This window comes from Elaeis guineensis, chromosome 11 (genome assembly GCF_000442705.2).
Source record: "Elaeis guineensis isolate ETL-2024a chromosome 11, EG11, whole genome shotgun sequence".
Classification (NCBI taxonomy): Eukaryota; Viridiplantae; Streptophyta; class Magnoliopsida; order Arecales; family Arecaceae; genus Elaeis; species Elaeis guineensis.
Window position 1 is genome coordinate 118,543,103 of NC_026003.2, and position 24,316 is coordinate 118,567,418.

Genomic DNA, 24,316 nt, shown 5'->3' on the forward strand with positions numbered 1-24,316 from the left:
TCAAAACGAGATGTACAATGTGGAGTCTTCCTTGAGAAAAATATGCCCGAGAGGTCGAATTGGGTTTGAGCTCCAACATGACGGCCACCCACAACCTTATGGGCTTTGGTTCTGCATCAGTACCAACACATGCTGGCGTGGGTAATTTCCAGCACAGGGCGTCTGGTTCGGTAGGGAAGCGGGTTAGCGAAGTTTTTTTATGGATCGATGCGATTTTGTAGGTGCTCAATGCGGTTTAGGCGTAGTTTATCGCTGGTTCCTTTGAGGTATCGGCAGCGTGTACTGTGCATTTAGTCTTATGGTCATGCTAACTTTAAGTGGTTAATTGGGTCTTATATATTATCATAGCCTGTAGCTCAACTTAAACATTGAAAGCAGCAAACGATGGCAACTGGAAACCCAGTTTGATTTGTGCGTTTTACTTCTTTTATTGTTCCTCTTGTCGGCTGTAATTCCCGTACGCAAGGGAGACAATCTCCCTTGCAGCTCCCTGGACAGAATTAGTTTGAGAGTTACAACCGGGTGCTGATGAAGTGCTGGCTGTTTCTTTTGGCAGTTTCCGTCATCTTATTTCGGCTAATAAAAACTAACATTTTATAACACTACTACACTAGAAAATAAGCATACCATCTTTTATTCTAAGAATATTATCTACTTAGATTACAGTCAACTAAGCTTGGCCTCAACACGAAACTATCGATTCCAAGATCACTGCTAATGCACTGAACTTCCAAACGTGCACGCTTACCACAGGCCACCCATAACCACACTTATTTTATACTATTGATGATTGAAGAAGAGAGGACCCTTTCTAGTACTGTTGGAAGGTCACACCCTCATGGGACGTAGCCACAATGCACTCCGGCATACCCACCTCCGGCACCACTCCCACCTCCACCACCACCTCCATGCCCTCCAGCCCCTCCATAACCAGCACCTCCACCACCACCACTCCCTCCTCCGCCACCGTACCCGCCGCCATGCTCTCCTCCATCGCCATAGCCCTCACCACCTCCAGCTCCACCACCACTCCCATAACCACCGCCATGCCCTGCCCCAGCTCCACCGCCATATCCACCCCCACCGCCACTTCCACCACCACCGTCAGATCCCCCAGCTCCATACCCTGCACCACCACCAGATCCCCCGCCCGCACCATAGCCTCCACCCTGTTCTCCTCCAGCACCAAAGCCGCCACCACCACCACTACCTCCACCGCCGCCGCCACCGTGGTCTCCACCAGAACCGTACCCACCTCCACTGCCGCTACCACCTCCACTTCCATAGCCAATTCCGTGATCTCCTCCGGCGGCACCATAACCACCGCCTCCTCCACTACCACCACCAGAACCACCACCATACTCCCCTACTCCATACCCAGCTCTGCCGCCACTTCCACCACCACTCCCATAACCAACTGATCCATGCTCTCCAGCTGCACCATAGCCGGAACCGGATCCACCACCCCCTCCACCACCATAACCCCCACCCTCCGCGACTCCACCTCCGGCTCCATAGCCGGCACCGCCACCGCTACCAATGCCGTGGCCAGCGCCATAAGTTCCTGCCTCTAGATTCAACAGGGCTCTAGTGGCTGAGCATAGCGTCGCAACCAGCAGCACTAAGAGTCCCACCGTAATAACTCTTCCAGTGCTAGTAGTAGCCATGAAGGGACGTGTCATGGAATGAAGGAAGAAGTGTTGCGGATATTTATAGGGGTTGGGGGGTCCGAATCCGCGTTTTGGGAGTGGTTGGAAGCACATGGGAAGGGGTAAGGTTTGTGCCCCTATTGGAGTGACCCGGCCGACAACATTCTTCCCATTGTTGCGCTTCCTCTGGCCTGCACAATCCGTGGAACTATATATTATTATCCTTCTTCTCGGTACCTACATTCCATGGCCAACTGTTCCTTATCTTGGAGAGTGTCATCTGAAACTCTTTCACACCAGCTACCAATTACCCACTAGTAAAGGCTCTGAGCATGCAGTGAGCACCGTCACTTAACTCATGCAGCACTTTTGGGTGCCTGATTTTGGATCACACAAGTTGCGTCACACCAGAAAACCTTGGCATTTGTTCATGTGAACAGAAGCTGCATTAACTCAGTACTGTAAGCATACTATCTATTAATATGATGATCAAAGGCAATTTGAATGACATAATGTTCCCACTCTTTCTAGCTAAGTGAAATATTTTCAAAACGATACATTTCGGGGAGAGCTTGGTTTGTATAAATGGTTAGACATTCTCTCTAGCTCTAATGATTTAGAAAGCAACACACTTTCACGAGGTCTATTAGCTAGCCTCATCACCTCTGCCTTTAAAAAATTTCACACAACCCACTTACCCCACAAAAAAATGCATGGTACGTAATTTTTCACTTATTGGCGCTTCTTAATCTGCTATCATCATCCTTAAATTTGTTGATATTTATTAAGGACAACTAGTCCCATCTTATAATCAATAATGAAATGGAAGTAAAAATGCACCTGGATAGCATGGAAATGGTGGCATCCAACCAAGCGTACAGTAGTGGATGATCTGTAGCAGAATCCCGTGCACACGAGTAAGACATGATGCCAATTTTGGCAGCACCGGCAGTGGTGGTGCTATAAATAAATTAGATCTTTCCTTAATCCTAAGGAACAACATAAATGAGAACACTATACTGCTATTTCTACATCTAACAAGAGAAACAGGTGGATGTAGATGCTGTAATCTGTCCTCTAAAATGCTTTACATATACCCTAGAAAAGCTTTATGAGTAACTCGGTTTTAGGTCTGTTGATTTATTATGTGTTCATATATCCCAATCCATAAAAGCAATTTATTTGGCATTTTCCCTAGTTCTAATTTTGTCTGGTATACAACGAGCAACAACCCGTCAAAAAAGTTCTAGATAATAGCTAAATTCTTCAATCTTGTAGCATAAAAATAACCGTGTGTTTTGCTGCGCTTGTGACTGATGATGCTATTTCAATTTGTCATGCAAACTTTCGTCCCCAATGATAGTCTTAAACAATCCAATCTGGATCCATGAAAAACCCTTGATTAATTTCAACACCATACCTTTGTATAAAGGTGGAGTCTCATGCTCTCCAACGCGCTAAGAATCACGTCCTTGCCTCTTCTTAGTGCAACCACGCGTATATATCCTTGGTACACGCGAGGTGAGGATAGCTTCGCTGTATGCATGGTTTCAGCACTACGTCAATATATATCTCACAATTTTAAGGGAAAAGCCTTGCTTTTAATTACTCACCAATGCGTACCTCCACATCGAGAAGTCCAAAAGAATGTTCCAAAGTGGGCCGTACGCTGCTAATGGATGCTTTTCTCTTAGAGGGGTCCAATCCATGTGCCTTTGTTCGGAGTGCAGTTCTGCGACTACCAACCATTGTGCTAAGTTGCTCGCATTGGTGCGTAGAGAAGAAGATGGCAGCTCCTTTAGGTTCTAAACTGCTGTAGACGTCGGGCAGAGCTTTGTGCAAACCTTTTTGAGATTGCATGCACCACTGAGGATCTTGGATGAAAAATATCACCATTTTCCCCTTTCCTTGCATATGTTTGGATTTTTTTTATTAAAAAAAAAAAAAAAAAAAAAAAAGATGATGATTGCAAATGAGTTTGGAAACTGAAATAAAGTTGTCCACACCAAGTTCACCTACTTTAGCTGCTACTTAGGTCAGGAATTTTGATACAAAAATGAGGGAAAGAATTATGATTTTACTGCATTTATCTGGCTTGAGGACGTTCCTCACAAACTACGATAGTTTAAAACGATGAAACTAGACACCCATTTACATGTGATGATATATCTCTCTCCAGTGGACGGGACCTGCAAACAATTTTCTTGCCCGGCCTGCATGTTTGTTTTCAAAGCAGTAGAAAAGGCCAAATGTTACTGGTGGAGAAATAGAGCTAGTCTTGCACAAGATTATGTAGAACAGAACCTATGAGCATTAGAAGTTATTTTGTAATAATTAATCATATGTTGCTAGTAGTCAAAAGAGTGTATGACAGTCATATAAAGAACACCCGGAAATAACTTTACATCAGTTTTTTATATGAAATATGTAGATTTTGGGAGAACTGCATGCTGGTAGAAGGGTTCTAGAATTCTTTCTTACATATATAAATAGGAAGGATTAGAGCCTGGGCATGACAAGCCATCAAGTGTCTAACCCAACCAGTCCCTTCTACCGCCCTACCATGTACTTCAAGGTCGGTAGCATTCAATGAGAAGTTACCTTCTTTCTTAAGGAGCTTCTAATACATTTAAAGATATTATGTTTGAAATCTGTATTATGTTATATTTGTTACAATGTATTCATTGTGTTGTGGCTACATTTGGAGGAGGAACTGGTTTTCATGTGGATATCATTTCTGATACTAAAGATAAATAAGCAGTTTGCCAGGACAAGCAAATGCTGACTGGACCACCTGATTGATGGGAGAAATCCGAATGCTTGATTTGTTAAAATTCCTGCAGACAACCTCAAATTTGAAAGAGGATACTAATTAGAACACCAAGAGCATCTTTGATATCAGATGGAAAGTTTCTTACTTGGCTGTCTCTATAGCAGAGCAAGCAATTCTTCCACATGAAAACGTGATCTCCATGACGATTTCTTTCAAGCTTAATGATCCCTCTTTTTTTTTTCTCTCTCTTGGGTATACAAGCTTGATTATATCAGGAACTTTTCCAACTAAAAAATCTAGTTGGTCTTACTAAAATTCTTAAAAAAAAAACAATCAATTGAAAACAGTATTATTTCCCTTTGGGCTCTTATAAACCTTCTTGTGAATGATTGGCGTGCTTTCGGCCCTCATAATGGCTCAGTTAGATCAGCTATAAAAAAGGGGATCAGTCAGAAACCTCCATCAAAGTCATGGAAAAGATAGAGAATAGGTGGGCATAACAGGAGACCTAATTTTACACCTACCAGTGGTAGATAGCATCATAACTATACTTATAAGCAAACTTGGTGTGCATGACCAGATGCAGGGCCTGCTGCATGAGCTTTCATTTTCTTTTTAAACTTAGAAATACGAGCTAAACAAGCCATATTGCCATACCATCGCTTGAAACAATCTTGCAACTAATAAGCTTTCTTAAGTAATGTCGCGAGGGTTTAGTGAATGCAACTCAAAATAGCATGGCTAAGCAAAATGTTGAGCGACCGGATATTTTGAGAAAAAGGTAATGGTGACAGAGATTTGGTGTAGTTGTTGGGGTATTTAGACTTCAGAGTCAACTTCCCACGATTTGGTTTCTGCAGCGGCGGCTTTTGTTCACAGTTTTCAAAGTTGTGATAATGCTTTCATGTTGTGCGCTAGTTAAAAGCCTATGAATTAGATTTTCTGTCCTAGGAAATTGGTTGAATGATTATTAGGGTGATCCTAAACAAAGGCCTTGCCAAAAACTTCTAGCGCTATTAAAACACCGATCTTTTTTAATGTTCTCTGTCTAAGGGGAATTAGGTTAAAATGGTTGCTGCATTGACATAAGATTTTTTTATTTTTATTTTATTTTTCTTTGAGTAAAAGGGAGACTAGTGTGCATTAGGTACATTAGTCGCCCAACTTTATTAAAGAAAGACTACAAATGTACAGATCAGTGGTTGATAGAAAGGAATTTACAAGAATACAAAAGTTCCTTAGTGAAGAAAATGAACGATTCTTTTTTTTTTTTTTTTTTTTTTGTTAGAACAGAAAGGGTTTGGTAGATTATGGGCTCACTGGAAGGTCATCAGATTGTTAGCTTTTTTGTAAAGGTATTGTTAGAAGCCTTAATGCACATGGGTTCTTTTCTTCGTAATCCTGTGCAAGATTCCCTCTACTTCTCCACCAGCTACTCAACATTTGGCCCTTTCTACTACTCTGAAAATAAACATGTAGGCAGGGCAATAAAATGTCCCATAAAAGCACCAAGTAGCCTGCGGGTAGTCTCTTTGTTAGTCATGGAGTGGGGTAGGGGTTGTATCATGGATTGTGCAATCGTTGCTTCAAGATCCATGCAACATGATGAATGACAGAGTTCAGAGTACTTTGAGATCTATGCAGGATGCGATTCAACAGATGATCTTGCAAAAGGAGGTGAATCATTCTTCGCCAATAAAACAACCCGAACCCCATGGAATGATGGTTAGAATCCTTGTGCAGTCTAAAATTGTTCACAGATCTTGTGATAACCCGGCCTGATGGACCAAAAGCCCACTAAGCCCATTAAAAAAAAAAAGAGAAAAAAAAACAGGGAGAAAGACTCCCGATCGGAGTCTTCCTCTTTTCCGATTCCGATCAAGAATCGGAGTCCTAGGGCCATTAAAATACTCTAGGACGAGCTCTATAAGAACCCCCTCCTCTCTTCTAAGAGTAGACCCATCAGTCACCGACGATCATCGGAGTTCTTCTCCGATTTTTCCGATTGAAGCCGCGGCCCCTCGACTTGTGCTCGCCGCGATTTCACGCCGGTGGAGGTCATCGAAGGCTGTGGTAAGTCCCTCCTCCTCTTCCTCCCTTCTCTCCCTTCCTTCCCGTGTCGGTGGGCATGACTGCCGGCGACAGGAGTCGCCAGATTTCGTCGGAAAAGGAAAGCCCTGTTCGTCCTCTCCCTTTTCCTGATTTTTAAGGTGCCGACGGTCACGCCGACCGCCGGCTCTGGCCCCTCCGAACTCGGAGAAGGTCGTCTCTTGCCGCCGGCCACCGCCGGGCAAGGTGCGGCCGTGAATGGTCAGTTTAAGGTACGGGGACCTCTAGGTCCCCTGTTTCGGCCAAAGAAGGCCACGGGACAAAAAAAAAGAAAAGAAAAGGAAAAAGAAAAAAAAAAGAAAAAGAAAAAGAAAAGGAAAAGGAAAAAGAAAAGAAAGAGAAAAAAAAAGAAAAAGAAAAGGAAAAAAAAGGAAAAAGAAAAGAAAAAGGAAAAAAAAGAGAAAGAAAAGAAAAGAAAAATATATATGTATATAATAATGATAATAATAAAAAAATAATAATACACATGAAAGAAGTTTCTCTCATCCCTCTCTAAAGCCTTTCTTTCTCTAGAATTGGACTCTTTCTCTCTCTACTTTCTCTCTCTACTTTCTCTCTCTAAAAATTTTCTCTCTCTAAGAAGTCCTATGACTCTCCTATTAGGCCATCTTCTCCACTCCTAGGGACCTATGACCTTAAATCGGTTTAGAGCCGAAGGAAGAGATTTATTGGACTGATTATCAAATCGGTCATTTTCTTATATTATGTAATTTTATTAAATATATAAAATAAAATTTATTGATGATTTAATATTTTAAATAGGACTGTCCGATTCTTTTAAGGAAGATTAAAAGGTCCAGGACGATCGAGGTAAGTGGATTTTATGCTCCTTATTAATTTTTAAATGATCATGCTTTTATGTAAAGAATTGCTATTGATAAAATCATAATTTTTTATAAAATAAGGATTGGCATATGTGATATGAAAAAGTATATTTTATTATGAGCATTGATTTCATGAATATATTTTATAAAAATAGCATAATTATGAAGCATGAATTTCATTATTTTTTCATTTATGTATATGTATGTTTTAAGAAAAAGATAAAATAATTTCAAAGGCTCTCAGATGGCTATGAATGAATCCCTTCGGGAAGATCGACATCCGGAGCTAGCATCCACACGAAACATGGCCCTGCCAGCGGGTATAAAGTTGGCACATGAATTAAGAACTCTGTCGATTAAGAAACATGACCCTGTCATGGGTATAATAGTGACTTTAGCATGAATGTCTGTGAGCAATATTTTGAATCATGACATAAATACATGATGAAAATGATTTACGATTCATAATTGTGAAATATACATGATTTATGCATGCATGATGAGCTTATAACTTGTTTTATTATATGCTCTATGAAATATTTATTTTTATAATAATTGTTATTTGCTAAATGATGCATTATCATAGAAAACTCATGCTTGATCCGGTAAGGAAGCGAAAGTCTACTTACTGAGCTGGTATAGCTCATATTTTTTTTGTTTTCTTTTTCATGTACAGAGAAATAAGACTAGGACTGATGGAAAGGAAATTCAGGCTTGGGGATCAGCAAAGCAAGCTTGAAAATTTTGCACTAGGAATTCAGTTTATGTTTATGGATTGTAGTCATTATGAATTTTAAGACTTGGATTATTTCATCTTTGGATTTAGATGCTCTGAACCAGTTTTGGTTTAATTAAATATTTGAATTAAACTTTATTATTACATTTATTTGTGATACACCTGTTATTATATTTAAGAAGATGAATTTTGGCTTCATGTTATCGTGGGTCCATCCCTCAGTAGCATGGCCGTGTTATGTCCCGGATTTGGGGCGTGACATTTTATGGTATCAGAGCCAGGTAATCAAGGATAGAACTTAAAACCTAACAGTGGGTAGTTAGGTAACACATAGTTAGATTCTGACTTAAATTATTAACTGTACTGCAACTCTGTTATAAAATAACGTAATAATGTTAGCATTTGAATAGGAAGCGATGAGCGATAGAAAGGGCGAGACCTTGGCAAATATGGCTGCTAGGATAAGAGAAGCAAGATTGACGTCACGGAGAGCTGACAATCAACCAGTTGAGCGGGCTCCTGACGCACCGGCCACACAGACGGACATTGCTGGTGTATGTCAAGTGGTGGCTCAGCTTATCCAGCAGCAGGCACAGACTGCTCCTCGACCGACATTATCTATGGAGTCATACTACGATAGATTCAGAAGGCTCAACCCACCTCTATTTGAGGGTGGATCTGATCCTATGGCTGCAGAGACATGGATTCGAGAGATGGAAAAGATGTTTGATGCCCTGCAATACCCTGAGAATGTGAAGGTCCGATTAGTCGTTCCTATGTTAAAAGAGAATGCCGAGTTTTGATGGACTGCAATAAAAGCTGCCTATGGGAACAATGATGATCAGCTCACTTGGGAAGAATTCAAAGAGATATTTTATGATCAGTACTTTTCGGAGACAATGAGATTGGTAAAAAAAAATGAGTTTTTAGCCTTAAAGCAAAAGGATGATATGACGGTGTTAGAATATGCTAACAAATTTAATGAGCTAGGCCGCTTCTGCCCCCAGCTTATGAAATTTGAAAGGAGTAAAGCTAACAGATTCGAACAAGGTCTAAGATATGGAATTCGATCCCGTCTGTCTTCTCATATTTTCAATAACTACAAGGACGTACTAGAGCGAGCTTTGAAAGTGGAGTCTGAATTGAAAAGAGCAGATCTAGAAAGAGGAGATAAGAAGAGATCGAGATCAGCAGAAAATCTAAAGGATCAGCAGAAAAATTTCAAAAATAATAACTCTGATAAGAAGAAAAAATCTTCATCCTGCTCCTACTGTGGAAAAAAATCACAATGGACCTTGTCTCAAGAAGATAGGAGCATGCTTCTTATGTGGTGAGAAAGGACATATGGCTCGTGATTGCCCAAATAAGAAAAGAGATGACTCTAGACCTAACAAACCAGTTGATCAAAAACAAAAAAGAAATGCACGAGTATTTACTTTAAACCAGCAGGAGGCCAATGCAAACGATCAAGTGGTGACAGATATTATCCCAGTCAATTCTATTCATGCTCGTGTGTTATTCGATTCTGGCTCTTCACACTCTTTTATATCTCTCAAGTTTGCTACTTCTTTGAATTGTGTGCTTGAAAAACTAAATGAACCATTATATGTTAGCACACCTTTTAAAAATATTGTTGTTGCTAACATTATTTTTAAAAATTGCATAATCCAAATAGAAGAAAAAGAATTAGCAGCAGATTTGATTCAGCTAAATATGTATGATTTTGACGTTATTCTTGGGATGAACTGGTTATCTTCATACCATGCACATATTAATTGTTTTGAAAAAAGAGTGGTATTTCAAAGTTCGGATGAACCACAATTCTTCTTTCAAGGCGAAGTTCATAATACGGAACCCAAACAATCTTTGGGTATTATCTCAATCATGAATGCAAGAAAAGCTTTAAGGAAAGGATGCAAAGCATTTTTGGCCCATGTAATAGACGTCGAGAAGGAAAAGATAAAGTTAGATGATATCCCAATTGTTAAAAAATTTTCTAATATTTTTTCAGATGAACTACCCGGACTGCCCCCAGAGCGTGAGGTTGAATTTAAAATTGATATCACCCCAGGAACCGGACCTATTTCAAAACCTCCTTATCGGATGGCTCCTGTAGAATTACGAGAATTAAAGGATCAACTGCAAGAACTTTTGAATAAAAAATTTGTCCGACCAAGTACATCACCTTAGGGAGCTCCTGTGTTATTTGTAAAAAAGAAAGATGGGAGCATGCATTTATGCATTGACTATCGGGAGTTGAACAAGGTAACCATAAAGAATAAATATCCTCTTCCTCGAATAGATGACTTATTTGATCAACTTCAGGGTGCTCAAGTTTTCTCCAAAATTGACTTACGATCAGGCTATCATCAACTAAGAATTAGAGATGAAGATGTACCTAAGACTGCATTTAGAACCAGGTATGGCCATTATGAATTTTTAGTAATGCCTTTTGGACTAACCAATGCACCGACTGCTTTTATGGATATGATGAACAGGATTTTCAAGCCGTATCTGGATCAATTTGTTGTTGTTTTTATTGATGATATCTTAGTGTATTCTAAAAATATAGAGGAACATGAGAGATATTTGAGGATCGTGTTTCAGACCTTGAGAAAAGAGAAGCTCTTCGTCAAGCTTAGCAAGTGTGAATTCTGGTTGGATAGTGTTATCTTCCTCGACCATGTAATATCTAAGGTAGGAATCTCAGTCGATCCAAAGAAGATAGAAGCCGTAGTGAATTGGCCTCGTCCGACTAATGTGACGGAAGTTAGAAGCTTCTTAGGCTTGGCTGGTTATTATAGAAGATTTGTCGAGAGATTTTCTCAAATTGCAATTCCTCTAACTCGCTAAACTCAGAAACGAATAAAATTTAAATGGAGCAGTGAATGTGAGCAGAGTTTTCAAGATCTGAAGCAACGATTGATATCTGCCCCAGTTCTTACTTTACCATCTAATAAAGGAGGATTTGTCATTTATAGTGATGCTTCCAAGAAGGGATTAGGTTGTGTGTTGATGCAGAACGATAAGGTCATAGCTTATGCTTCTCGATAACTAAAAGTCTATGAGCAGAATTATCCGACGCATAATTTGAAGTTAGTAGCTATTATTTTTGCTTTGAAGATTTGGCGACACTATTTATATGGGGAATCATGTGAAATCTTTACTGATCATAAAAGCTTGAAATACTTATTTACTCAAAAAGAGCTGAACATGAGGCAAAGAAGGTGGCTTGAACTATTAAAAGATTATAATCTAAATATTAAATATCATCCTGAAAAAGCCAATGTGGTGGCAGATGCACTTAGTAGGAAGTCTTCAGCGAATGTGATGACTCTGCTATCCTTTCGGCAACAAATTCTGAGGGATCTTGAAGATTTACAAATTGAAGTGACTTGTACTGATGTTAAGAATGTATTAGCAAATTTAATGGTACAACCAGCATTGATCGAACAGATAAAAGCGGCCCAACAAAGTGATATTCATTTATGTCAGTTTAAGAAGGACATGGAGAAAGGACTACGAACTGAGTTTAGACTACATACAGATAGAACTCTTTATTTTGAGAACAGATTATGTATACCAGGAGATTCTGAACTAAAAAAAAAAAATTTGAAAGAAGCCCATAAATCCCATTTCTCCTTTCATCCCGGTAGTACAAAGATGTATAGAGATTTAAAATAACTCTTCTGGTGGAATGGAATAAAGCAGGAGATAGCTCAGTTTGTATCTCAATGCTTGGTATGCCAGCAAGTGAAAGCCGAACATCAAAGACCCGCTAGTCTGCTAAAACCATCAGAGATACCATAATGGAAATGGGAGCATATCATGATGGATTTCGTTACTGGACTTCCAAGGATAATAAGAAAAAATGATGCAGTGTGGGTGATTGTTGATCAGCTTACTAAATCAGCTTACTTTCTACCTTTTCGAGTTGACACTCCACTTGATAAGTTAGCCCAGATGTATATTGATGGAATTGTACGCCTGCACGGTGTTCCAATAAGTATTGTGTCTGATCGAGATCCATGATTCGTATCTAGATTTTGAAAAAATTTTCAAGATGCTTTGGGGACAGAATTGAGGCTTAGTACTGCATTCCATCCCCAGACCGATGGCCAATCTGAAAGGACAATCCAAACTCTTGAGGATATGTTAAGAGCTTATGCTTTTGATTTCGGAGGACATTGGGATAATCATGTGACATTGATTGAATTTGTATATAATAACCGTTTTCATTCTAGTATCCAGATGGCACCCTATGAAGCCCTATATGAAAAAAAGTGTAGATCCCCTCTGTATTGGGATGAAGTAGGTGAAAAGAAATTAATAGATCCCGAGTTAGTTCAAGATGTTAGAGATAAAATTTATCTAATCAAGAGAAGACTCAAGGCAGCACAGGATAGACAGAAGAGTTGGGCAGATAGAAAAAGAAGAGAATTAGAATTTCAGGTCAGTGATCATGTTTTTCTAAAAGTATCACCTACTAAGGGTGTCATGAGGTTTGGGAGACATGGCAAGCTGAGTCTGCGATATATTGGACTTTTTAAAATTTTAAATCGAGTAGGAGATGTTGCTTACGAACTAGCCTTACCACCAGATTTATTCAAAGTGCACATGTCTTTCATGTTTCACTACTGAAAAAGTTTGTACCTGATCCAAATAGTGTGATAAAGTATGAGCCATTGCAAGTTCATGAAGATCTAACCTATGAAGAATTTTTTCTCTGAATTATTGATCGAAAAGAGCAAGTTCTAAGACGACATATCATTCCGTATGTAAAGATTCATTGGAGTAATCATGAAGAGAGAAAGGCCACATGGGAGCTTGAAGATGATATGAAGACGAGATATCCACACTTATTTGAAAATGAAGGTATGTTAAATTTTGAGGACGAAATTTTTTTTAAAGGGGTAGAATGTGATAACCCGGTCCGATGGGCCAAAAGCCCACCAAGCCTATTAAAAAAAACAGAGAGAAAAAAAATAGGGAGGAAGACTCCCGATCGAAGTCTTCCTCTTCTCCGGTTTCGATCAGGAATCGGAGTCCTAGGGCCATTAAAAGATCCTAGGACGAGCTTTATAAGAACCCCCCTTCTCTCCTCTAAGAGTAGACCCATCAGTCACCGACGATCGCCGGAGTTCTTCTCCGATTTTTTCGATTGAAGCCGCGGCCCCTCGACTTGTGCTCGCCGCGATTTCACGTCGGTGGAGGTCATCGGAGGCTGTGGTAAGTCCCTCCTCCTCTTCCTCCCTTCTCTCCCTTCCTTCCCGTGTCGGTGGGCATGACTGCCGGCGACAAGAGTCGCCGAATTTCATCGAAAAAGGGAAGCCCTGTTCGGCCTCTCCCTTTTTCTGGTTTTTAAGGCGCCGACGGTCATGCCGACCGCCGGCTCTGACCCCTCCGAACTCGGAGAAGGTCGTCCCTTGCCGCCGGCCACCGCTGGGCAAGGTGCGGCCGTGAACGATCGGTTTAAGGTACGGGGACCTCTAGGTCCCCTGTTTCGGCCAAAGAAGGCCACGGGAAAAAAAAAGAAAAGAAAAGGAAAAGGAAAAAAGAAAAGAAAAAGAAAAAGAAAAGGAAAAGGAAAAAGAAAAGAAAGAGAGAGAAAAAAAAGAAAAGGAAAAAAAAAAGGAAAAAGAAAAGAAAAAGGAAAAAAAAAGAGAAAAAAAAGAAAAATATATATTTATATAATAATGATAATAATAAATAATAATAATAATAAATAATAATAATAATAATAATAATACACATGAAAGAAGTTTCTCTCATCTCTCTCTAAAGCCTTTCTTTCTCTAGAATTGGACTCTTTCTCTTTCTACTTTCTCTCTCTACTTTCTCTCTCTAAAAATTTTCTCTCTCTAAGAGGCCCTATGAATTTCCTATTAGGCCATCTTCTCCACTCCTAGGGACCTATGATCTTAAATCGATTTAGAGCCGAAGGGAGAGATTTATTAGACTGATCATCAAATCGATCATTTCTTTATATTATGTAATTTTATTAAATATATGAAATAAAATTTATTGATGATTTAATATTTTAAATATGACTGTCCGATTCTTTTAAGGAAGATTAAAAGGTCCAGGACGATCGAGGTAAGTGAATTTTATGCTCCTTATTTATTTTTAAATGATCATGCTTTTATGTAAAGAATTGCTATTGATAAAATCATAATTTTTCATAAAATAAGGATCGGCATATGTGATATGAAAAAGCATATTTTATTATGAGTATTGATTTCATGAATATGTCTTATAAAAATAGCATGATTATGAAGCATGAATTTTATTATTTTTTCATTTATGTATATGTATGTTTTAAGAAAAAAATAAAATGATTTCAAAGGCTCTCAGATGGCTATGAATAAATCCCTTCGGAAAGGTCGACATCCGGAGCTAGCATCCACACGAAATATGACCCTGCCAGCGGGTATAAAGTTGGCACATGAATTAAGAACTCTGTCGATTAAAAAATATGACCCTGTCACGGGTATAATAGTGATCTTAGCACGAATGTCTGTGAGCAATATTTTGAATCATGACATGAATACATGATAAAAATAATTTACGATTCATAATTGTGAAATATACATGATTTATGCATGCATGATGAGCTTATAACTTATTTTATTATATGCTCTATGAAATATTTATTTTTACAATAATTGTTATTTGCTAAATGATGCATTATCATAGAAAACTTATGCTTGATCCGGTAAGGAAGCGAAAGTCTACTTACTAAACTGGTGTAGCTCATATTCTTTTTGTTTTCTTTTTCATGTACAGAAAAATAAGGCTAGGACTGATGGAAAGAGAATCCAGGCTTGGAGATCAGCAAAGCAAGCTTGAAAATTTTGCACTAGGAATTCAGTTTATGTTTATGGATTGTAGTCATTATGAATTTTAAGACTTGGATTATTTCATCTTTGGATTTAGATGCTCTGAGCCAGTTTTGGTTTAATTAAATATTTGAATTGAACTTTATTATTACATTTATTTGTGATACACCTGTTATTATATTTAAGAAGATGAATTTTGACTTCGTGTTATCGTGGGTCCATCCCTCGGTAGCATGGCCGTGTTATGTCGTCTATCGGAAGAGATTGATGTGGAGAGATCATCGCACATACATTCATGTGTCTACTCTCGAGGATGCTTGGTTAGAGGAGAGTGGGGATCTGGAATCGGAATACGAATGGGTGACTCCCATTCCAATCGTTTGATTGGGAGGAGTTTCATTCCCACTCAGATTCCGATTTCAAGGTGGAATGCAAATAGCCCAATCTACATAGAACTCAATCCATACTCTCCTCTATGGATTCAAATTTTCATTCCAATTCTGATTTCGATTACAATCCAAGCGCTTCGGAGAATTTGGCCATTCTGATTTCGATTTCAAACCATTTCGATTTCCATTCTGGTTGTGAACGAAGCATCCCCTCATTGTTTTAAACCATCATAATCTATGAGGACTGAGGAACCTCCTCAAGCCAGCTAATTGCAGTAAACTCAAAATTATTTGCCTCACCTGTGTAAGCTTAAGTCTACCTTCTCAAACTAATTAGCAGCTGAAGTAGATGAACTTGCTACAAACAACTTTATTTCATTTTTCGAACATCCTTGCAATTATCATTTTTTTTAATAAAAAACCCAACCACGTGCGGATCAGAATAGGAAGAAGAAAAAAATTTGTACTTTCTGTAAATAGCGATTGCAATTCTCCACGACCATCAATCTCCAGCCAAAATTGCGAAGCTTGTTCTCACCATCCCGATTCGCTTGGCCGTGTGCCCAACCACTCCCCCATCGCACAGCTACCTTCAGAAGTTGGCCTATGGGGATCCCCTAAGCCGTGATTCTATAAATAGCCGACCTCCCTTCGTCCCATTCCATCCAAGGTCATGCAATCCTTGGTTAACTCAAGTATGATGACTTATTGACCCTTTAACTGATCCGATGCCTTCTAGTAATCTAGGAATATTTTTGAACCATGAAATTAGTGCATTTTCTACTTCTGGTATAAGTCTAACTTGGGTTTTAAGTTTTTTAGCCTTAGATGCAGCCTGATTATCTCGATTTTTTTTGGGTAAAGGGGAATACTTTACTGATAAGAAGAAGTCATTTGTACAAGCCAGGATAAGGAGTAGAATAGCTAAAATGTGACATAGATACAACACAAAAATAGTAGAATCAAAAGGATAAGTGCAGTTCTTGATCAAAACAATGATGAAAAATACAAAGAAAAAGATAATTAGGCAGAACTGATAACTTTGTTTAAAAAATCTCATTGACAAAATATAATCTAGAAGCTGAAGTAGATGAAGCCGAAAATTGCAATTAAGCAAACCCATAACTGCTATCTAAGCATAGAACTGCTGCAGCATGTGGTGATACATAGAACAAGATAACTGATGTTGTTCAGACCAGCTCCCAATAGTGAGACAATAATGGACAACATCACTTTAGAGAAACAGAAAGCAACAACCAAAGATTCCAAACTTAGTAACCCAAAGAACAAATATAGAAGTGCTGATACAGCTCCCAACAGGTGGCTCATCATCTAGGTTAAGTTTAATAAGTATAGAAATGACAAATATAGAAACATAACCCCTGTCGGTAATGCTGAACATAATCCAATAGGTGAAGTAGAAATGAAGCATAGAAATACTGTTAAAAAAATGCATAGCCGACAATCAAACAGAACCCTCTAAAGATCAGCATATGCTACATTGAATTCCACAGAAAGAAATCATAAAGACTAGTGATTGCAACATATGCTGAAATAGAAAATTAGTGAACTGAGACTGCAGAGACCAGCTCCCATCAGAACGATAAAAAGAAACATCATCAAATAGACGATTTAGAAAGCAGCAAATAATGAACCAAAGCTTAGAAAATCAGAAAACCCAACCAATACAGAGCCCATCAGGAAGTCCATCATTCCCATCAGGCCAAAAATCATCTGGGAGTAAGAAACACAACAAAATGCCTTTAAAAGTAAAATCATCAGAGTCCTGATTAAGTAAAACATCAGCTGGGGATAAAGTGAGAATAGAAAGACCATACAGAGTAGCCCATGATGACATTAATAAAGCAAACCAAGATATAAGAGTGAGATGTATCAAGGTCTGCTATTCAATCGGAACCCAAGAACAATAAAAGTGAAACAATGTGTCCAATATGTCCCAACCAATGGTTGAAAAAAACCAACTCCCATAAGAAACAAATAGGTAGAGAACATCGTATGAAAGAAAAAGATAGCCCGCATCAAAAATCAATAAAATAAAAGAAGAAAACTAACTTCCATCAGCATATACATCATCTGGGGTTAAAGCTGTCAGTGATAGTTTATAGAATTGAAGCGTAAGATGCATCATTTTATAGAAAAAAGCAACCTCAGTCATCCCATCAGCATACAGATCAGCTGGAAAGAAATAAATACTACATGCCTCCCCGAGGCTCAGCAATTTAAAGTTGGTCATGCTTAATAATTTAAGCAAAATGAGCCAAAGGATCCCCTCCAGAAAATGAACAATCAAAAAGAAGAGCCTGCTTAGACTGCTAATCAGCTGCTTGATTTTGTTCACGGTATATATGCTTAAAAGTAAAGTCCAAAAATAAATTAAGAGATGAGATGATGTCTTTATAGTAAGAGAGGCTAGCAACATCACCATAGGACTGCGCAAAGAGCCAACGGATAACTGTAAGAGAATCCCCATAAATATGTAACATTTGATTATGAAACATACGAGCAGCAGTAGTAATACCATACCAAGAAGCTAACAGTTCAGTGATAGGAACAGAACAAGAATATTAATCCTGCACCCCTGAGCCAATAGAACATTACCATAAGCATCTCGAATAGTAAATGCAATTCTAACAGCATCAAATTGGACAGAGGCATCAAAATTAAGCATGAAATCTCTAAAGAGAAAGGACATCCAGGAGAGAAAATGGGATGGAGAAATGTACCGTGGCACATGAGAAGTACCCCAAGTCTTTAGAGATATATTAAAAGTAGATGCATCTAGATCAACCATATAGCAATGAAATTGCCGCATCAAGTGTTGTGGTGTAGTGTGATGATTTTGAAAATTTCCAGCATTTCAAGCATTCCACAATAGCCAAGCTATGATACTCAGCACTGCCTTAGTCCTCTTTTCTATCTGAGCCTGATTTAGTAAATAAAACAGGACTGGCAAAAAATGAGGACAAACTAAAATCAGTGTACTCTGAAGAAGACTATACCAGCAAAGCTGAGTAAAATGACAAGTGACTATAACATGCTCCAGATCTTCAACTATTCCATTGCATAAGTCACGATAGAGTAAGGAATCAGAAAGAATTTCTTTGTGATGAAGATTAACTTTGCATGGGAGACAATCCCAACTTAATTTTCATATAAAGTATTTGACTCTCACAGGGATAGGGAGCTGCCAGATCCATCTATAGGACAGTTGATTGAAGGATGAATCAGCAGATGTAAGAATCAATACAAGATTAAAAGTCGAGACTTTAGGAGTATTTGAAATAGCCCAGTAAAGAGATTCTGGCCAAGGATACTGTGACAAAGGAATTTTTAGGATAGCATTCGTAAGGTCTAAGCCAAAACAAAGCTCAAGGGCTTGAATATCCCACTTTCGATAAGCGGTAATGAAGTTAGCCATCAAAGCTGAAGAAAGATCGTAATTAATATTTATATAAGTTGGCAGCCGAGATAAAGACACATTAGTGATCCAAGGATCAGAATAAACATGAATAGAAATGCCAGAATCGATCATCCTGCGCAATTGATGCTGAAATTGAGTTCCAACTTTGCAAATTTTATGCCAGATGGGAGAAACTTTATGAGGTTTACTATAAGCAAGCCAAGTGCCTTTAAATTTATACTTTGCAATAACAAGCTGAACCTATAAAGAAGTAGGATGAAGCAATAGATTAATAGCAAGTTTATCATGAAGAACCTGCTATTTAACTCTCAAAGAATGTAACCCCGACCACCATATTTCTTTGGTTTGCATATCTTTGATCAAGAAAGCAAATGAAGGCCTTTCCTATCAGAAAAATGCCCCCACAAGAAAGCACGGAATTCCTTTTCAAGATAATTAAGTACAGAAAGTGACACATGAATCGAAGACATAGTATAGAGGGGAATAGAAGATAAAACCGAAATGAGTAGAGTAGCTCGACCAGCAAATGAGAGATATTTCCATTTCCATGCATGAAGCATGCTTTCTAACTGGGCCATGAGATAGAAAAAATCATTGAAAGATAAGCGCGAAGCTGATAAAGGAATGCCCATATATTTTCACAATGTGCGAGTATGAGGAATACGCAAGATATGCAAAATTTGATGCTTTATAGAGATCAAAATTTTAGGACTAAAATAAATATGCGACTTATCATAATTAATTGTTTATCCTATAACAGCATAATAGGCTTCTAAAATAGATTTTAAGAGAATAGCATTATAAACCGAAGCTTGAGCAACTAACAGATAGTCATTAGCATAAAAAGTATGAAAGATAGCAGACGCAAAAGGTGTTAGTTGAAAAGCTTTAAGCAGATTAAGCTGAATAGCCCCATTCAAGTAAATGGTAAGCAATTCAGAGCCAAAAATAAACAAATAAGGAGATGGAGGATAATCTTGTCGAAGACCACAATTTATAGAAAATCAATGAGTCGGTGAGCCATTCACAAGGAGAGCAAATTGCGATTGAGAAATACAAGCCAATATCCAAGAAATGAATTTATGATGAAAGTTGGAAGCTATGAGAAGCTTATGCAAATAGAAATGTTGAAATGTGTCAAAGACCTTCTCCAAAACAATTTTTATTAACATTCAACTATGAGAGGAGGTGCAATATGCAAAGAATGCATAAGCTCTTGGCCAAGGAGGATATTATCAATAATATTACAGCCAGGAACAAAAACAACTTGTGAAGGAGACACAAGAGAAGAAATAAACTTAGACATGCGTGTAACCAGAATTTTTACAGCAACTTTATATATAGTATTGGCAAGATTGATGAGACGAAAATGCTAAGCTACAGACGTATCAGGAACTTTAAGAATAAGCGCAATGTAAGTCTGCTTTCAATAGGCCGACATAGTAGAAAATTGTAAGAAATACTTAATAGCAGCAACTACATCTAGTTTCAGAAGGTCCCAAAAGACTTGAAAGAAGAAAGGCTGGAAGCCATCCAGCCCAAGAGCTTTGTCAGGGTGTAAAGAGAAAATGGCCTCTTCAATTTCTTCAACAAAAACTTCAGAGATTAAAGCTTGATTTTGCTCATTAGAAAGCCTATGAGGCATGTGTGGAAAGTCAATGTCAGGGGACTACCACGTACTATTTCAACGATGGAAAAAGTACTCTTGAAGGATATAACAGATGCCTTCTTCAGAGTGCACCACAGTACCATCATCCACCTACAATTGAGATATTCTATTATACCGATATCCTAGAAGAGTTGAACGAGGAAAGAATCGGATGTTAGCATCACCCTCACGTAACCATTGAGACCGTAATTTTTGCCTCCAAAGAACTTCTTGCATGCAAAGTTTTTTGTGATAAGCTCTCAAAGAAGATAACAAAAGCATATGTCGGTCATGAGGCAAAGGACCACACTGGGCTTCCTTTTCTTGGAGAGAGAGAATATGAGAATAGAGGATATCAGCTGTGCGAAAAATATTATCGATCCTCTTTTTGTTCCAGTGCATGACTTTCTTATGGACATTATTAAGTAAAATAGTGAGCTTGTCAGTAGGAGGGCCATGATAATCAGTAGACCAAGTAGAGGCTATAGTGTCTTTAAGATTGTCACACATCAACCAAAATTTTTTAAATCGAAAAGGAGGACGATGCCTCTTGTGGACAGAGGCGAAAGTGAGAAGAAGAGAACAATGATCCGAAGTAAAATGCGCCAAGTGCATGATCCAAGATTCAGAAAAAAGATCAATCCAATCAGCAGATACAAAAGCACGATCCAACCTTTCCCAGACCCTGGCCAACCTTGCTTGATTATTACACCATGTATATTTAGGACCATGAAATCTAAGATTAATTAGCCCAGTGTTCTGAATGAAAGATTTAAATTCAATGATAAATCGATCAAGCTTAAATCTCTACCCTCCTCTCTTATCCTCTACAGAGAGAATAATATTAAAGTCTCCTACTAAGAGCAAAAGCAACCGAGTTTGTGAGGCTTGCCAAACAAGATCTCAAAGTTTGCACCGTTGTATGCCACAAGTACTAACATAAGCAATAGCAATGAGCCAAGAGGGACCTTGCAACGGGGTGATGAGGCCAAAATAAATTTCACAATCTATATGCAAAAAGGTAATTTGACCCAATGATTTATGCCAAAAAACTACAATACCTCTAGATAGACCTACGAAAGGAATCACATAGTAGTCCCATTGAGAACCCATAAGACGTTGAAGATGAGAACTATCAGAGATGCGAGTTTCGACAAAAGCACATAATATTGGGTCATATTGGACAAGTAAAGTTTTTACATATTTTGCAAAAGACGGCTTAGCCGCTCTCCTACAATTCCAAAATAGGAGATTCATGAGGTAGGAGGAGGGGGGGTTCTAACAGCCTACTCTGACACATAGCCTCCTTCTAAGAGTCGGCAAGGCCTAACATATCTCTGGAAGGAACATTAAGATGTTGACAAAGATTATACAACAATGATTGATGTTCCGAAGACATAGTACTTTGTGCTAGATGAGAAGATGAAGCAGAAAAGGAGATCAAGAAAATCTGGCTAAATGAAGATGCCTGAGCAGCAGACGAACAACCAGACTCTGATGCAACCACACGTCAGACTTCTTTCATGGGATAAGTATTCGAGGATTTAAGAGCCAGATAGGATAAGTCAGATTTGTGAGCAGTCTGAGGAGCATCGGCCTCATTGAATTTCTCCAGAACCACCATTTTACGCTGAGACGATTCAGACCCAGGGGATTTAAACCTCCCTCTGCTTGAAGGTGGTAATATCTTATATTTCTGCATGTGTTCCCCTGATGTGTCCATAGGCTGAAAAGATTGAGAGAAAGGTTGGTCAATTATGAACAGTGGTCTGAATCTAGATTCAGTCAAAGGGATGCCTAAAGGGTGAGCTGATCCAAGAGGGTGAGCTGATCCAAGAGGAGAATGAAAGATAAGGATCAGCAGCAGGTGTGGGGGATCTCTTCCGCTCCACCTGAGGAGGAACAATTGGAATCCTAGTTGCCCGAATCCAAGGTCCCAACAATGGCTTATCAGCTGCCTCCAGGTAAATGGGTTTGGAGAGGTCTAATTGAACATTAATTTGAGCAAACCCCAGCCTAGCATTAGATTCAGTCCATACATCTAAAAAAAATAGTTTACTAGCAACTGAGACTAGTTTAAACAACATGGATTTGTCCCACAGCTCCAATGGGAGGTCCGATAACCGTATCCAGATAGAGGTAAATCTCAAATGATCACGATCCGATCGAAATGAAGGCCTCCAAGCCTCCATAGCAAGCAAATGTCCAACTAAAGATCAAAGACCTTTGGCCAAAATGATATCCCGGACCTCAACAGAAAGAAGAGAAAAGAGTAACAAACCTTCTGATAAAGGCAGCACATGAAACTCCCCCGAGACATTCCATCGCATCTTCAACTCTTTCTGAATGAACTCAAGAGAAAAACCCTTATCAAGGAACTTACAGACTATAGCTGATTTCCATCGAAAAATAGAACGTTGTAGTTCATTCACTGAAAAGGAGACCACATGGGAGAATCGCGCCTCTAGGACTTCAATATCTTCTTTAAAAGTTCTACTGGACTCCTACTTGAATCGACGAATACCCTGAGCCACCTGAGACCATGAATGCTCGGTGGAGAACGGAGTTGGCCACTGAAAGATAGAAGGACGTGGAGAAATGGAAGCCCCTTCTTTGTTTGCCGAATGACCAGCTAAAGGATGGAACGATGCAAGCAAGACAAAATCGAGCTGTGGCGAGCGAGTCAAGACAGGCTAAGACTGCTCAACCCTCAGGCCAGTTCCGTGTGAGGATGGAGAAGCCAAAAGAGAACTTGTGGAACGTGTTGGATCAAGATCTACTCGACCAACCACCCTCGAAAGGGAGGAGGATGAGGAAACCCTAACCCCTTTTCTTTTTCCGTTGCCGATGGAAGACTCTAGAGACATGACGACAACCTCTCTCGCTCGTTAATTACTTTCTAGCCTGATTATCTTAGTTGCTATACATTTCTTGTGCTAAAGCTAGCTTGAAGCCATCTTGATGCTTCAAATTTGGTTGCATTGATCCAGATTAAATAGATATGTCCCATCTCTCATGCTAAAGAAAAAGAAGAAATGCCTCCTTGGTGCCCAGGAAGGAAAGCTTAACATATAAACTTGTTCTCCGCGAGCTCGTCATTGCAAGAAATATCATTTTGTTTTCAGCATAAATTTCCTCCACGACTTGCCTGATAGCTTGCATGGCTGCTGTCCTGACCCCAGCTGGAAGGACCAGCCATCTTAATTAGAGAAAAGACAGCCTTGTGAAGCCGGTTTCTGGAGGCCGTCTCAGAAGCCAAGTAACCGCTGTCAAATCAATTCTTTTTAACCAGATATAGAAATCCAATTTCCACCTGAAAATCCCACGTTCCTGCATCTCCGTTTTTCTAATGTTATTACCGTTCCGTCGATTCAGCTGCGATGCCGTGACTGTGGTCGCCGTCCATTTGAACCCCTGCTTGGTCTCAGCTTGGAGATTGTTGATGTACACAACCTCACAGATGCTCTGGTGTGATTGTCGATGAACCTCCTGGAACCAAGTTCCCCTTTTGAGGCTGCGTGGTTCAGGAGCCCATGAACAAGCAACTTGTAACCAGACGGAGCTCCAGAAGTTGCTGCAATTCGAGTCGCTACCATAATATAGAAAAGTCTGCGTGACATCAGCCTTTTCTCAGCTGCCTGGTTGATGGAGTAGGCATTCCTTCTGCTGCTCCCAACTGAGCAGACTTTGGCGCACATATTTCTGATCGTCTAGCATGCTCACATGCAGGTGCAGGATCTGCTTGCAACCCCGATGCATGATGGTACAGCTTATTCTGGACATTGTTCCCGAACTGTTGGATCGTCTCCAACAGCCTCGTAAATAACGGATGATTCGAGGGCAGGTGTTCTTCCAATATTTTATTTATTTCTTATGATAGGTACTGCTTATGATTCGAATGATTCCA

The 24,316-nt window shown here is 39.3% G+C and overlaps 1 protein-coding gene and 1 pseudogene across 1 annotated transcript; one reads left to right on the forward strand and one right to left on the reverse strand.

The window, feature by feature from the left end:
• Window positions 1-611: 611 nt before the first annotated feature.
• On the reverse strand, window positions 612-24,261 carry LOC105053851 (uncharacterized). Its single transcript, XM_073245937.1, has 5 exons — window positions 18,064-24,261; window positions 3,273-3,862; window positions 3,070-3,185; window positions 2,490-2,541; window positions 612-2,092 (listed from the first exon to the last, which is right to left on the reverse strand). Exon 5 carries the CDS (start codon window positions 1,761-1,763, stop codon window positions 837-839), a length of 927 nt encoding a protein of 308 aa, XP_073102038.1. The 5' UTR covers window positions 1,764-2,092; window positions 2,490-2,541; window positions 3,070-3,185; window positions 3,273-3,862; window positions 18,064-24,261; the 3' UTR covers window positions 612-836.
• Window positions 8,068-9,831, forward strand: LOC140852577 (uncharacterized; annotated as a pseudogene).
• Window positions 24,262-24,316: the final 55 nt, after the last annotated feature.